Source organism: Acipenser ruthenus, chromosome 41, assembly GCF_902713425.1.
Source record: "Acipenser ruthenus chromosome 41, fAciRut3.2 maternal haplotype, whole genome shotgun sequence".
Lineage (NCBI taxonomy): Eukaryota > Metazoa > Chordata > Actinopteri > Acipenseriformes > Acipenseridae > Acipenser > Acipenser ruthenus.
In genome coordinates, this window is record NC_081229.1 from 10,578,407 (window position 1) to 10,596,337 (window position 17,931).

General features: G+C 38.5%; 1 protein-coding gene across 1 annotated transcript in view; it reads left to right on the top strand.

Annotated features, from left to right (window-relative positions):
• LOC117964792 (macrophage mannose receptor 1-like) overlaps nucleotides 1–17,931 on the top strand; it is a 121,375-nt gene that overhangs the window by 85,429 nt on the left and 18,015 nt on the right. Inside the window, exons 3-4 of the mRNA XM_059010535.1 lie at nucleotides 9,348–9,395; nucleotides 14,099–14,443. Of these exons, the coding sequence (XP_058866518.1) occupies nucleotides 9,359–9,395; nucleotides 14,099–14,443 (382 nt within the window). The 5' untranslated portion in view covers nucleotides 9,348–9,358. The remainder of the gene's footprint in view (nucleotides 1–9,347; nucleotides 9,396–14,098; nucleotides 14,444–17,931) is intronic.

The following is a 17,931-nucleotide window of genomic DNA, read 5'->3' on the forward strand; positions in this document are numbered from 1 at the left end:
ACTATACTGGGCAGCTAAGCTGTTTCCCTCTCACAAACCCATATACTTTTACAAGTGGCTCAAACACTGTACCTTCCGTTTGTTCCAGCTCCCTGGTAGTGTCTCTCTAATGGAGCGTTGGGTTCTCTTTTTACAGGATGTGGCTGTTCCCAATTCACACCAATTATTCCATTTGGAAGCAGCCACATTCTCACACGTTTTTGGCAGGGACAGGAATTAACCCCATCCCTGCCAACCACCAACAAAACACACCCACATACACCCACACATACACTGAGACACACACACACACACCCACACACACACACACACACACACCCACCCACACACACTGACACACCCCCACACACACACACCCCCACACATACTGACACACACACCCACACACACTGACACACCCCCACACACACGCACTGACACACACACACACGCACACACACACTATTTACAGGCAGGGCACTTGCTCTGCCACAGACTGTATAAGGAAAAATATATGAATACAATCGATTGCAGTAAAACAATAACAAAAACATTAAAAAGCAATACATCAAGAAGAATAATAATAATAATAATAATAATAATAATAATAATAATAATAATAATAATAATAATAAAGCTCTCTTGCTTCATATTGATTATTTTGTGTATTCGAAGTTATGGATGTGTTAATACAGAAGTACATTATCAGATAATGCTTCTGTCCCAGTACTTGTTACAGGAGTAGTCTAGTCCCTGAGGTCTGCATTTTAATTCTGGCAGCGCTGTCCTTATTTATCATTACATTGTTATATGTTACTTTTTAAAAGGATGACTACAATAATTCTGAAAGAACAAAGAAAGAACACTGTCCAGCACAGAGAGCACTGAGTGACTCTCATACCTTTAGCCCAGCATGGGGGAGAGGCACAGAGAGCACTGAGTGACTCTCATACCTACAGACCAGCATGGGGGAGAGGCGCAGAGAGCCCTGAGTGACTCTCATACCTGCAGACCAGCATGGGGGAGAGGCACAGAGAGCCCCGAGTGGCTCTCATCCCTGCAGACCAGCATGGGGGAGAGGCACAGAGAGCACTGAGTGACTCTCATACCTGCAGACCAGCATGGGGGAGAGGCACAGAGAGCCCTGAGTGACTCTCATACCTGCAGACCAGCATGGGGGAGAGGCACAGAGAGCACTGAGTGGCTCTCATACCTGCAGACCAGCATGGGGGAGAGGCACAGAGAGCACTGAGTGACTCTCATACCTACAGACCAGCATGGGGGAGAGGCGCAGAGAGCCCTGAGTGACTCTCATACCTACAGACCAGCATGGGGGAGAGGCACAGAGAGCACTGAGTGACTCTCATACCTACAGACCAGCATGGGGGAGAGGCGCAGAGAGCCCTGAGTGACTCTCATACCTGCAGACCAGCATGGGGGAGAGGCACAGAGAGCCCCGAGTGGCTCTCATACCTGCAGACCAGCATGGGGGAGAGGCACAGAGAGCACTGAGTGGCTCTCATACCTGCAGACCAGCATGGGGGAGAGGCGCAGAGAGCCCTGAGTGACTCTCATACCTGCAGACCAGCATGGGGGAGAGGCACAGAGAGCCCCGAGTGGCTCTCATACCTGCAGACCAGCATGGGGGAGAGGCACAGAGAGCCCTGAGTGACTCTCATACCCGCAGACCAGCATGGGAGAGAGGCACAGAGAGCCCTGAGTGACTCTCATAGCTGCAGACCAGCATGGGGGAGAGGGGTGCTGGATGGAGTTGTATCTTGAGGTGATTCAAAATAAAGAAAATATATGAACTGCACCAATCATGCTGTGTTTGTATAAGCAAGCCTGAAATATACTTTGTACTGGTTTTGTTTTTTTTATTTCTTTAACTGAGCTGCTCACGTTGCAGTAGTTAAAACATCTGATTTGTTTGTGAGGGCTGCAGCGCACACCTGTTGTTATTGCAGATACAAACTAGTGAGATTTGAATGTCTCCATGGCAACAGGGTTCCAGTACAGGTCATGTGTTGAGCAAGTTGGTTTCTACATTATTAGCAATACTGATACACGGTGCAATTAGGTCCAAATAGAGCCCCAGGGTCGAACTCCACTGGCTTTACAATGGGGGCAGCGGGATTTGAAACCATGTTCTTAACCTGAATAGATCATCCGGAGTGGCAAGACTGGTACAGCATTCAGTGTGATCCCTGTCTGGACAGTCACCATTGAGAAACCCACTGAAGGGGTGCAATGAAGAGCAGATATCCCACCCAGTCACTGTGCATTATACATGGATAAGGACTGGAGTGCCATTGCACTTGTGGGGCGGCTTCCTTATTAAAATCTACTGTCTGTTTTGGAAGAGGGGATGCTTATCCACTCAGGGATTCCAGTCAGGAAGCAGGCAGTCTGAGTCGGGTAACATGGGACACAAATGTCCCACCCCAAGAACCACAAACCAGCAGGGGTGGTCAGATACAAGAGTGACTGCATATAAAAACCATGGATACTGAAATTTAAAGCAGCTGTCTGAACAGTGTTTGGTGACACTGTATCATATAAACAGCCGTGGCTGTTAAACCACAGGGGGGCTGCTTGAGTCTGGTTTGGTGCCACAGTGATGGTTTTGAATTTCTTTGGTCCTTTCTGCAGTTCATTTTCCAAAACAAAATATAGAATTAAATAAGATGAATTATGGAACAGTACAGAAAGGCTTTCTGTAATTCTAGGTTGTATTGCATTGTATCTAGCTCTTTGCACAGCCTTGCTTATCAGGACACATTCAAATCAGATGTTTTCAATACTGCAACACGCGATGCTGGGTCATAAGGTAAATTCTGGGTCTTTAGGCAAACACTGTGAAGCTAGACAATTATAATTCATTCTGTGTTTTCAATGTTTGTTTCATGCGAATTTATTTTAAAACAATGTTATAAAATACAATGTCGAATAAGTGATTGATCATGTAAAGCAATTTATTTTAACAACGTTCTGGTGCAGCCTCTCACAGTTGCAATTGTAAAAGCTTGTTTATTCATACAAATCAGTGTTCTCTAACGTTTTAAAATCTCACAGTCAACAAGTTAACGTGAACAATTCAGCTGCTAAAGGCTGCTCGTCTCAGCTCCCCCTGTCTCATTTCACTTTTACCTAGCAACAGCACAGACAGCCTCTCTGATAGGCTGCACCGTCACAGCACTTGCTGGAATTAAATAAACCTGCACTACACACACACAGCACCCTCAATACAACAAACATACAACTTTCTTTTTTTTTTTAACAGAATTGTGAAAATATTGTAAAAAAAATAATCACACCTCTATGCTGTATGTAATTAATAAGCTGCTGTATACAGTGATGGGGCTCACATCCTAATGATACCTCTGTCTCTCTCTCAAATAGAAGACAACTGGCACACAAGTACGCTGCAGTGAGGCGCACACAAGTACACTGCAGTGAGGTGCACACAAGTACACTGCAGTGAGCCTCGCACAAGTACACTGCAGTGAGGCGCACACAAGTACGCTGCAGTGAGCCTCACACAAGTACACTGCAGTGAGGCGCACACAAGTACGCTGCAGTGAGGCGCACACAAGTACACTGCAGTGAGCCCCACACAAGTACGCTGCAGTGAAGCGCACACAAGTACGCTGCAGTGAGGCGCACACAAGTACGCTGCAGTGAGGCGCACACAAGTACACTGCAGTGAGGCGCACACAAGTACATTGCAGTGAGCCCCACACAAGTACACTGCAGTGAGCCGCACACAAGTACACTGCAGTGAGCCTCATACAAGTACAAAGCAGACGCCTCTTTAGCTGAACTATTTGGATTTAAGTATATCTGACTTATAAATCATTATGGTAATCAGCTCCTAATCAGAAGCAATTTGTTTGTTCCTTAGATAGTGCACCTTTTTTAAAATGGGAGTGACAGTCACTGTGTAAAGTATGAAGCCATTGGCTGTGCTGTTTGTCTCCACCCATCATACTCAGTATATCATATCATGTCTAAACTGAGCGTCATCTTGTCAGCGCGTTTCCAGCCGGGGAGGAGAACACTTTGGCACTGCTTTGAGTGTAAGGTAAGACTTTCCTAAAACACGATCTAGATGTATTTGTATCTATTTAGATTACTAAATATCCATTTAAAAAAAAAAAAACAACAGCAGCATGTATATATTTGAAATTCCTGTGTCCCAACAGGTTTTAAATTATATATATAATTAAGAAGGCTGTTTCCTCAATAGCCCACGTTGAACATATCAGCTTTATAGTTAATCTGCATGATTAAATTCCAATGTATTGTTATACACTGCTATGAAATATATGAACAAATATTGTGAATATATTCATTACAAATATCCGTGATACAGGGTTAAAATGTCAAATGTGACCAATGTTGTTGCTGTTGTTGTTGTTATTATTATTATTATTATTATTATTATTATTATTATTGTTATTGTTATTGTTATTATTATTATTATTATGTATTGCTTTTTTATATTTGTTTTGTTTTACTGCAGATGATTGTATTCATATATTTTTCTTATACAAACTTATTCTGTTTAAGTCTGTTTTGATGAGTTAAATGCGGGCGTCATTTGAGCAGGAATTCTTATATATATATATATATATATATATATATATATATATATATATATATATATATATATATATATATATATACTGTAGAATTGTATTCAATTCAATATGTGGCAGCATAAACACTCATTTGGTCGATGGAACTGACCTGGGTGTGCTTTGCATAGCCTTGCTTAGCTCTGCTCACACCTGCTAAGGAAACATTCAAATCAGATGTTTTCAATAATTAAAAGTGCAATCCTGGGTCTTTATGCAAACACAGTTAAACGAAATCATTCTAATTGATGATGTGTATTGCATGTATTATTGTTTGCTTCATGCAATAGTACTTATCCATTTTGATCTCACTGGGTTCGGGTGCAGCAGCACAACTCGTTTTTCTTTTTCAAGTCCAGTCGGTTTTGGGTACTGAATGCATCAGAGAAATAGAAAAGGGATTGTAAAATAAATAAATAAATGAATGAAATGTTTGAAACGTGCACTGAAGAGTAGACGCGCTGGTATAAATAAAAGCCAGAACATAAACAATTGTATTATTGTATTGATATTTTTATTGTACTGCAGATGATATCATTCAAGAGACGGGTGTGTATCATTGTCATTATACAGACCTATTCCGTCTATTAGCACAGCGTTCGGTTAAAACATGAATTCTGAGTAAAAGTGATTTATCTGGAGTGGATTCCGTATATTAATATCTTCACGTCTGTTGCATGCAAACGGTTTTTAAGTGTTTAATTTTCATCTAGTTAGTGGCTGATGTGTAAAGCGCTGGATTATCACAGTAGCGGCTGCATGACAGCAGTTTAGCAGCGGTGTTGTGATGCTGCACAACTGTGGAGTTAGAATTGGAACAAAACCTAAACTGGAATCGTCTTATTAAAATCTCAAACACAGCGAGTTAACTAACCCCGTACTCTTTAAAATAATGTTTGCCATTTTAAATGCTAAAGCACTGTAAAGTGTTGACACGTCCTAATAAATGTGAAATTCAAACCATTCATACGAGACAGTCAGCTAAACGATAGGAGAAACAAAACAAGGAAAGTGATTTGTAAAAACAGCTACCTCACAATCATTACCACAGTAAGGATCTGACTGGATCTTTACAAAGCTTGATCCCGTGTCTCAAACAGCTTGGCTCAGTGTGGAATCATATTGTTATGCAGATAACAGAGCGAATAGGATTTTATTTAGTTAAGTAATTTCATCTTTTATTTATTTACATTTTTATTTGAGCAATTCATATTCAGTATTCAGGTTAATTTTACTTTTCCATGTCTCCGATCAACATACGCAAATAAACATACTTTTTAAACACGCACACGGGTGAAACGTGTAACCTATTCTGTAGTGATGTAACGACAATCACAAGTCTACGTTTCTCAAGATGATTATATTGTTAGCACAGTGAAAGCCGGGAGACTTTGTAGGTGTTCGCGTAGTTCATAATGAAGGCAAGGTTTCTCCGATGAATATAGTACTTTTATTGCAGATTTTATTTTTTATATATATATTTTATAATAGAAAACTAAAGCATTCATTCGATTCGCTGTAAGCTGCTTGTCTCGCCTCTATCAAGACCACACGCACCCTGTAGCTGTGCAAGGCTGCAACGTCACAGGGCTTGCGGTGAGGAAAGCGTCATTAAAGACGCAGAACACAAACAGGTCCTCAATACTACTTAACTGTACACGCAAATCATAGCACAATATTTAAGAAATATATATATACATGTATGAACTGCGTAGTCATAATCAATGCTACTACTAAAATAATGTTAATAACAACAATAATCTTCCTACTACTACTAATAATAATAATAAGTGTTTTACTTATATTGTAGTAAAACATAGCAAATACATTCTACAATCCTATGTACAAAAAATCTGATTGAAAGTATATTTCGCTTGGCATGCAGTTTGTTTCTGAAATAACCGGACCCCATAACTTCAAGCAGTGTCGTCTGTGTTCATTGATACGCTGTCCTCCTATTAAAGCTGTTAACTGGAATGGTAATGGTCTATGATACGGGTGTGTTGTTTGAACACGGTGTGCTTTTCTCTTACCTTTTCACTGCTGCAGCTTTCAGGTGTGTAAGAGCCTGTTATTTCCACTGAAATCTCCTCTCATGAACACATTGCCAGCGGTTTCAGCTGCATGTGAATATTGCGATTTAATGCGTGGTTTGTTTGGTGTGCGTTGTGGCGGGTCAAAATAACTTTGAGGTTTTGGGGGATTTCTGATTCTTTTGGTGTTTTGTTGTCGTCGCTGTATTTATTAGTTTTGATTAACAAAGATTTAGCTTTTGAGTTATTTTAATAATCTTTTTTTTATTCAGTTTCATGTTTTAATTAAAGTCCAGTATTTATGAACATGTCCTAAGCTATTGCTGTTTACTTTTTAACAAACTGGGGGAGAGGAGTTTTGTTTCTGCGAGTTAAGTGAGATTGAACCTCATGATAAAATCCGACCGAATCAAAGCCCTTAATTGTTACTGATACCAAGTGACAGAATGAACCTTTAGCTGAACTTTTCTGATGAAACGCATCATTTTCCCTTAGTCTGTCTTTGGGTAGGTGCAGTTTTGTATTTTGACCACCTGGTGGCAGTGCACAATTAACTTCAGTATGGGATGCCATGTGTAAAAAAAAAAAAAAAAAAAAAAAAAAAAAAGTTCATATTTTAACATCTTTTTTTCCAGATTAACTTAAATCTTGTATTTTTTCCCCAGATTTATAAATGTTGTGAAAATAAATATTTTTTTTTTAATGTGTACATTCAGATATAATTTATAAATCTAGATACAAGATTTAACATTTAGCTAAATATTTAACTAAATCTTAAAACTCTTAGCTAAATTTAACATTTAGCTAAATATTTAACTGGCCAGCTAAATCAGGAGATTGTATGCAAATGAACTCCGCCCACTTTGTGCTTTCACGCGATTTGATTGGCGATTTGAGAGCCTAAATGTTTATAAACAGTATGTTTAATTTATAAACAGTATGTTTAATTTATAAACAGTATGGTTAATTTATTTTCAAGATGGTTCATTTATAAACAGTATGGTTAATTTATAAACAGTATGTTTAATTTATAAACAGTATGGTTAATTTATTTTTTAAGATGGTTAATTTATTTTCAAGATGGTTAATTTATAAACAGTATGATTAATTTATTTTTTAAGATGGTTAATTTATTTTTAAGATGGTTAATTTATAAACAGTATGGTTAATTTATAAACAGTATGTTTAATTTATAAACAGTATGTTTAATTTATTTTTAAGATGGTTCATTTATAAACAGTATGGTTAATTTATTTTAAAAGCATGACAGCCTAGCCTTCCCCATAGGAACTGGCATTTTGCCAGTGTAAATGTAAAACATGGATTTGTGCGCTGGTGTTGTGGCATGTGTGAGTAATGCTGCCACTGCACTACGTGAACGAGAACGAAATAATTATTATTATTATTATTTATTTCTTAGCAGACGCCCTTATCCAGGGCGACTTACAATTATTACAAGATATCACATTATTTTTTACATACAATTCCCCATTTATACAGTTGGGTTTTTACTGGAGTAATCTAGGTAAAGTACCTTGCTCAAGGGTACAGCAGCAGTGTCCCCCACCTGGGATTGAACCCACGACCCTCCGGTCAAGAGTCCAGAGCCCTAACCACTACTCCACACTGCTGCCCATAAATCAGCGACTTGTTCATTCACACGTCTGCTAAGAAATAAATAAATAAACACGTGGGACCTCAGACTCAATAAAGGTTGTTTATATATATATATATATATATATACAGTGCATGGCATGCGTGCCTCTATTATACCCGAGATAAACAACAATCAAATGACAACTCTTCCTCTAGTGACGTACAGATTCTGTGAATCACTGCATCAGTGGGGATGCGGGAAAGGGTGCGCAATGAATAACAAGGTATGACGGGAATTGTAGCATATTTCAGAAAAGTATTTATGTAGGATTAATGGTTAGAGGGCGAATATACAACTTCGCTTTTTAAATAAATGTTTCCCCAGAGGCTGGTTTTCAGCGGGTTCCAGTCATTAGTAAAAGCCAGCATAAGTTACCTTTTGAAAGTGTTGTGTCCTCGTAGTTCATGATGCTATTTGATCGGTTTTCGTCTGCTTTTCCCTGGAGGAACGTCATCTGCCTGTTACTCCCTGTCAATTACACATTTGCTTTGTACTGATTGAATCCTAAATAGACTGATTGTACCAACGGATTTAAGGATGAATGTGCGCTCACCGCATTTCCTTATTTTAGGGGATTTTGTTTGTGTATCGCTTCGATTTTCAGACAAAGTGCTAAAATAATTTGTTTGGTAAAATGTATACCAAAACACTGAAATACCGACACTTTTGAGTATAGATGCCAGTGTTTATAAATGAATCATACTGTTCATAAATTAACCATACTGTTCACAAATTAACCACTGTTCACAAATTAACCATACTATTTATAAATTAACCACTGTTCACAAATTAACCATACTGTTTATAAATTAACCATCTTAAAAATAAATTAACCATACTGTTTATAAATTAACCAATGAATTATTTCCTGAACGGCTCCTCATGGGTTTTATCTTTAAAATGAAATACATTAGTTTTATTTCTGCATCTCTGAATAAACAGCAGCTCCCACACATAATACAGTTATTGTAATCCAGCAGAAAAGAAGCTTAACCTGCATTGCGGTGATTCATAGAAAGTCTTCTGTTTCTAATGCAGAGTCTGCTGAGATGGGGGAGAGAGGGCTGCTCATCCTTCTGCTTGCAGGTGAGTTTCCTTTATTTCTGCTTTTCTCTCTGTTTGCTTTGATATTGTCCACATTCCCTCTCAGAGAAGATCATGCGGTTCTTAAAGCTGCAGTGTCCCTCAATCACGTTCAATCTAAACTAACGTGTGATTCCTGGGTGTGTGTTTACTGCAGTCTTCCATAGTTTACCACTTCTGCCAAGCAGGCGTTGTTGGTTTTCCACTTTGTTTGCATTCCCTAAAGGTAGTTTCAGCTGCAGACTCACAAGCTTAAAAATATTTGAACGCCTTCTTCTCTGAAACCGTTATGCTGATTGAAGCGAAACTTTGCATACATAGCGTTGGAAAGGTTGTCTATAAAATGTGTTCAAAGCAAGTCGCTATGTATAAAAACATGGCTGCCACGAGCCAATCAAATTTCAGCTATGGTCAATTTGCACATATTTACATATATTGCAGTATTTATCTATGGTACAATGTTGTAGATACGTGAATCTTCACACAGCAGTGAAAGCCTATGGGAATGTATGCTCTATTAAAAACATATCTTGACCTCTCATTTAAGGTCAAATGTAGAACAAGCTTTTAACTCCTTACTGAGTGTACATAGGGTCATGGCTACGATGGAACACAGATAGGAAACCATATGTGCTCGATCAAAAAACCTTATTTCTACATGTCATTGGTTCTGTAGTTTTAATAATGCTCTTAAAATGTGTTTTATGAAACACTGATAGGTGTCTTCAGTTTCCTAGCCGCTGCCTCACTGGTTTTACATGTCATGTTTTGAAAAGTGTATCATTAAAATTACTAATGGCTTATTTTACTAAAATAAACCCCCTTTCACACAAACGTTCAAATTTAAAAGCAGGCTGGTGGACTGCAAAATACTTTCATCTAAATGAATAACTTAGGACAGTGGTTTTCAAACCTTTTAGGCCCCATACCCCTTTCCACAAAATCTAGTCTACCGCATACCCCCGTCTGAGATAGGGTCATAATATACAGATGAAAACAGAAAAAATGGTATTTTCTAATTACTAGACTTAATTACTTATTGATGTTAACTGATTTTTTTTTTAAATGCTTACCTACCAATGTGATGGACGTGTCTGCTTTTTGTCACAGATTTCAGTAAAACTGCACCCTGATTAGTAAACAATGCAGCCCACACAAGGGTATGTTATTCTGTATTTTAAAATGAACGAATAGGACTTCAAGTTACAAAAAAATGTAAGCGTGTCATTAAAAAAATAAATAAATAAACACGCCTTGATTTGCTGGCTCAGAAGGCACACAGGGAAGGAGGAGGGGCTAGAGTCCAGCCAGTTACTGTTCATGGAAAACTGTGTGGCAAGCCAAATTATCATTTAGAGATATCTCAAATTCATTTATAGATATCTCTAAATATTTGAAGATATCTCTAAATCATTTTAAGATATCTAAAATACATTTATTGATAACTCAAAATGGTTTACAGATATCTTTAAATGCAACTTTAAATGAGATATCTAAAATGCATTTTCAGATATCTTTAAATCATCTTAGGATATCTCTAAATGTTTTTGAGATATCTTTAAATATTTTTCAGATATCTCTAAATAACATCCTGTTCATTTAAAGATGTCTCTAAATCATTTAAAGATATCTCTAAATCATTTGAAGATATATTTAAATAACTTCCTGTTCATTTAGAGATATCTCTAAATTATTTCCTGTTCATTTGACGATATCTCTAAATCATTTGAAGATATCTTCAAAGGAACAGGAAGCCATTTCAAGATATCTGGAAATGACTTCCTGTGAAAATGCTCTGTTTTCAATGGACTTCCTGTCCATTTTAAAGATATCTCTAAATGAACAGGAAGCTATTTGAAGATATCTACAAATGATTTACAGATATCTTTTCAATGAACAGGATGTTATTTGAAGATATCTTCAAATGGTTTACAGATATCTTTAAATGAACAGGAAGTTATTTAGAAATATCTCTAAATGATTTGGAGATATCTCTAAGTGAACGGGACGTTATTTGAAGATTTCTTCAAATGATTTACAGATATCTTTGAATAATATGTGGATTTGGCTAGCATGGTGCACCAAACTGTCATTTAGAGATATCTTAAAATAAGGGTTTTAAAGATATCTGTAAAATCAATTGAAGATATCTTCAAATAACTTCCTGTTCATTTAAAGATATCTTTAGTGTTTAGTGCATTTCTGCTATATTGGTATTGAACGAGCAGGTGGTTATCATGACTGTACTGTATGTTATGCTGTAAAAACAACAACAACGTTTTAAGGTCATTCTGAATAGCGTTGTGTACTAGCTGTCTTTTATTAAAATACATGTATTTATTGTTTTTAGATTTTGAGAAGTTGCAGCAAGCAGGAGGTGTAGGGCTCTATAGCTCATCATGTCAAGTTCCAGGAAAAAAACAAATAAATGAGTTAGCACTGCCCCCATTAACCCACAATGAAAGGTACATAGTATCTAAATATAGACCTCGTGGGAACTTATGTTTCTGGTGCAATAAAATCATAAAATTATTCACCTGAATTGTAAAAGTCATTCGTATTATTTTACATATTTATATCTGGTAATATACCTTCTTCTTTTTAATGTTAGTCCATTTATTTTAATGGGGTTTGGCTTTCCTGACACTCAAGTTAACTCTGCTTGTCTTGCAATGATTAAGAACTGTTAACCAATTAAAACGGAGATCACGTTTTATGAAATGTAAAAATGGCAATCTAAGAACACAAGTCGCTCTTGTATCAAAGAGGATGTATTTTCTTAGAACAGCGTACTGTGCATTCTAGATAATTTACCGTAACAAAAGATGTATGTATTTTACGCTGGCGAACAAATCCTCACCTGGTTAACTTAAAGCACTAGTTCTGATAAACAATTGAAACAAAAAGAAACTTTCCACATGTCCATCTTTTTTTTTTTTTATTCCACACCTCTGATCGTATTGTATAGTATAGTACACTGTGCTGTACGAGGAGGGGCTGCTCTTAAAATCACTGTAAACTGAAATCCTGTCAACTCTGTGGTGATTGAAGATCTCCAGGCACTCCTGATCGTATTGTATAGTATAGTACACTGTGCTGTACGAGGAGGGGCTGCTCTTAAAATCACTGTAAACTGAAATCCTGTCGACTCTGTGGTGATTGAAGATCTCCAGGCACTCCTGATCGTATTGTATAGTATAGTATAGTACACTGTGCTGTACGAGGAGGGCTGCTCTTAAAATCACTGTAAACTGAAATCCTGTCGACTCTGTGGTGATTGAAGATCTCCAGGCACCCCTGATCGTATTGTATAGTATAGTACACTGTGCTGTACGAGGAGGGGCTGCTCTTAAAATCACTGTAAACTGAAATCCTGTCGACTCTGTGGTGATTGAAGATCTCCAGGCACTCCTGATCGTATTGTATAGTATAGTACACTGTGCTGTACGAGGAGGGGCTGCTCTTAAAATCACTGTAAACTGAAATCCTGTCGACTCTGTGGTGATTGAAGATCTCCAGGCACCCCTGATCGTATTGTATAGTATAGTACACTGTGCTGTACGAGGAGGGGCTGCTCTTAAAATCACTGTAAACTGAAATCCTGTCGACTCTGTGGTGATTGAAGATCTCCAGGCACCCCTGATCGTATTGTATAGTATAGTACACTGTGCTGTACGAGGAGGGGCTGCTCTTAAAATCACTGTAAACTGAAATCCTGTCAACTCTGTGGTGATTGAAGATCTCCAGGCACCCCTGATCGTATTGTATAGTATAGTACACTGTGCTGTACGAGGAGGGCTGCTCTTAAAATCACTGTAAACTGAAATCCTGTCGACTCTGTGGTGATTGAAGATCTCCAGGCACCCCTGATCGTATTGTATAGTATAGTACACTGTGCTGTACGAGGAGGGGCTGCTCTTAAAATCACTGTAAACTGAAATCCTGTCGACTCTGTGGTGATTGAAGATCTCCAGGCACCCCTGATCGTATTGTATAGTATAGTACACTGTGCTGTACGAGGAGGGGCTGCTCTTAAAATCACTGTAAACTGAAATCCTGTCGACTCTGTGGTGATTGAAGATCTCCAGGCACCCCTGATCGTATTGTATAGTATAGTATAGTATAGTACACTGTGCTGTACGAGGAGGGGCTGCTCTTAAAATCACTGTAAACTGAAATCCTGTCGACTCTGTGGTGATTGAAAATCTCCAGGCACCCCTGATCGTATTGTATAGTATAGTACACTGTGCTGTACGAGGAGGGCTGATCTTAAAATCACTGTAAACTGAAATCCTGTCGACTCTGTGGTGATTGAAGATCTCCAGGCACCCCTGATCGTATTGTATTGTATAGTACACTGTGCTGTATGAGGAGGGCTGCTCTTAAAATCACTGTAAACTGAAATCCTGTCGACTCTGTGGTGATTGAAGATCTCCAGGCATGTTCTCCATCAAGTGCGCAGGTGTCAGCCCCTGATTGTCTGCTCAATGCTGGCCTGGTTAAACTGAAATACCTCCCTTCTGCTTATTCACCCCTATGCTGGCTCATTTACTTTTCACAGTCTCCACTTCCTGTAGCCCTGTGTTACATGGGGGCAGGACCATTCTGAGAATGAGCTGCTCTAGGATGTTATCCTGTCTCAGTCTGTGAGTCTTTCACTCCGGCAGTTACCAGTATTTTAATGTTTTTTTTTTTTTTTTTTTCAGGGTTTTGTGTGCCTGCTTACAATCAGATCATTAAACACGTGTTTGTGAATACTCTGAAGAGCTGGTCTGCAGCTCAGAGCTACTGTAGAAAGAATCACACAGACCTGGCCACTGTGCACAGCCAGGAAGAAGCACAGCAGCTCTTAAATATTGCAGGAGCTTCTCTCAATACTTCTGCCTGGATCGGGCTGTATCGTGATGGCACACAGAACTGGCAGTGGTCTAACGGCGATGATGTCATCTACAAAAGCTGGACAAAAGACCTCTTCTGTGCTTCAATCAATTCAGTGGGACAGTGGGAGGACAGTGTCTGCTTTGAGACGAAAGCTTTCATGTGCTACCAAGGTAAAGACACAACTGTTTTACATTGCAATACTAATCTATTATTATTATTATTATTATTATTATTCTTCATAGGGAATGATAATTTTCCTGTAAACTTCAGTATTTTACAGTCTTATTATAAGCCTACACGGTGGTGGTGCCAGACCCCTGTATAAGATTCCCCTTTATAATAAGATTCCCTGTATAATAAGATCCCCCTGTATAAAAAGATTCCTGTGTATAATAAGATTCCTTGTATAATAAGATTCTCGTGTATAATAAGATCCCCCTGCATAAAAAGATTCCTGTGTATAATAAGATTCCTTGTATAATAAGATTCTCGTGTATAATAAGATCCCCCTGTATAATAATATTCCCTGTACAATAAGATTCACGTGTATAAGAAGATTCCCTGTATAATAAGATTCTCGTGTATAAAAAGATTCTCATGTATAATAAGATTCCTTGTATAAGATTCCCCTGTATAATAAGATTCCTCTGTATAATAAGATTCCCCTGTATAATAAGATTCCTTGTATAATAAGATTCCCCTGTATAATAAGATTCCCCTGTATAATAAGATTCCTCTGTATAATAAGATTCCTCTGTATAATAAGATTCCCCTGTATAATAAGATTCCCCTGTATAATAAGATTCCCCTGTATAATAAGATTCCCCTGTATAATAAGATTCCCCTGTATAATAAGATTCCCCTGTGTAATAAGATTCTCGTGTATAATAAGATTCCCCTGTATAATAAGATTCCCCTGTATAATAAGATTCCCCTGTATAATAAGATTCTCGTGTATAATAAGATTCCCCTGTATAATAAGATTCCCCTGTATAATAAGATTCCCCTGTATAATAAGATTCTCATGTATAATAAGATTCCTGTGTATAATAAGATTCCTTGTATAATAAGATTCCCCTGTATAATAAGATTCCCCTGTATAATAAGATTCCCCTGTATAATAAGATTCCTTGTATAATAAGATTCCAGTGTATAATAAGATACAGATACTGTCCCTGACCCCTGACCCCTACCCCCATGCACGTTACACTGTGTGGTGTTTGCCTGCGAGACTGACCATGATTGGAATGTGTAGGGTTTGTTATATATCAGTATAAAATAAACTTGATTATACTGCATTTATATTTTTAGCAATATTAGCAAATAAAAAGTCTGCGATTATGAAAATTATAATTGATATCAAACGACATCGATATCATATCAAAAATATCGATATTGTTGCCCATCCCTAGTATGTAGGAAGCCACAGAGTTTATAGATTTTCTAAATGTACTTACATGCCAAATAGTTCCCTTACAGTAATTAGTGTAATCTGTTGCATTTAATAATGAGAAAATCCAAAGACATTGGATATATGATGTATTTTGTTAAGAAAACTAATTTTTAAGAACCTCTATTTTAATTTTCACATAAAGATTAACAACAGTACGTAATTAGTGTTGTTAGAATCAATAAGCCCATGTGTTTCATCATTGAAGCAACAGAGTGCCCGTCGATGAAGGCTCTGGACTGTAACAGGAATGCGTCCCGAGCCGAAGAGGGCGAGAATGAAAATCAAGATCAACTACCACACGGTAGAGCCTGCTAGAGGGCACGATCACTATCAGAAAACCATTTCTCTCATTAATTCTGAAAAAAGAAACACTATTTACCTTGAACTTGTAGGGTCAATTACAACAAACTAAAAGGCGTACTATCTGGGGATGACCGCGTGGTTAGTACAGAGGACAGTACTAAACTAGTACGCAAGTTAATACCAAGTGCAACAAACTAAGCAGCTCTAGATAGTCCCCAGCTGTGTATTTAAAATGTGTCTCAATTGCAGCGAACCCAAAGTAACCACTGTTGCCCTCTAGAGCAGTGGTTCCCACCCCTGGTCATGGGGACCCTGTGTCTGCTGCAGAGATGCCAGCATTTGAAAATGGAAAACCTAGCACCTGCCGAGTGAAGCATCGAGAAAACCCTAGCAATGCCTAACAACCCCTAACAACCCCTAACAACCCCTAGCAATGCCTAACAACCGCTAGCAACCCCTAACAACCGCTAGCAACCCCTAACAACCGCTAGCAACGCCTAACAACCCCTAGCAACGCCTAACAACCGCTAGCAACCCCTAACAACCGCTAGCAACCCCTAGCAATGCCTAACAACCCCTAGCAAATTATATAAATCACAAAGTAAAGTCAGTTTGCAGGAAGAATGGTATGGAGGGAATAGACAGGAGGAAGTTAACCTAATAAGGCTGTTTATTAGACATTCAACTTTAACCTGTTCAAACCCCAGCCCCTCACAGGCAATTTCCGCCTGGGGGTCTGTGCCCTTAAATAAATCACAATATCTTCCAAAGTATAGATAGTACAGGCATGGTTCAGGGCTTGAATTCAAGGTAATCCCTTGGGCATCAGGACTAAAACCTCAGGTGTGATAAAAGTCTTAGTCAGTACCACACTGGAAGGAGATATCCAGAAAAAATACATAAAAAAACAACAAACGCTTTTCATTTTTTTATGTTCTTGTCACAAAGACGGCCGGGTGGTGTCAGACCAGAGCCAGGAAATAAATAAACAGAGAGATGTGGTTTGGTGAAGCTGGGCGCGTGATTGCGCTCAGCATTTAATAATTAAACAGAACAGAACAGAAAATAAAAGGTTTTAAACACAAAAACACGGGACACGGCACTCGAGCCAAAACAAAAAGACAAACAAAACGTACTACACTTAAACAGACAGACGAACAAACACGGTGAGTGAAAACACTTCTAATTTACGTTCTTACTTTGTTTTATTTTCTCCTTCTCTCTCTCCCGTTCTCCACTCTCGAACACCCAACCCCGAGTGAGAGCTACGTGCATCTATATATACTGTTGTGCTGGGATTCAATTACTAATTAATTATTCACTTGAATCCCAGCACGTGAATTAGTTAAGTGTACTCCCGTGACCACACATTACATTTTACCAGCACGTGAAGTGATTTGTGCCCTCCTCGTGCCTAAATAAAAATCTACCTTTTTAAATCACACGTGAAACACAGACCCATTTATATCCCGTGTACCAATCTATACACCAACATTAACACATGCACGCAACACACAAATGCACACAGGGACGGGGCACATTGCCACAGTTCTATAGTCATTTTTTCAACTTGTAGCATATGAAAATAGCCAGATTTTTTTCCAGTGCTTCACCAACATGTCTACTATACTGGGTAACAATTTGGAACTGTTTGAACAAAGGGATCTACAGGAGTTTTTACAAAGCTAAGCCCAAGGGTCCCCAAACCTCTCCAAAAATAAACATTGTGTAAATCTTTATGTCCCGTGATACACTAAGTTCTAAAGGGATGTTATCTTCTGGCACCTCACATGCTATCCATTGCCACATGCATTAGCCTTTGTAAGGCTCTTTTTTTCCCCCCTTACCTCATTCAAGAGGTTGGCGTGTTTGTTTGCACATCGATTACTCTGTAATGGATTG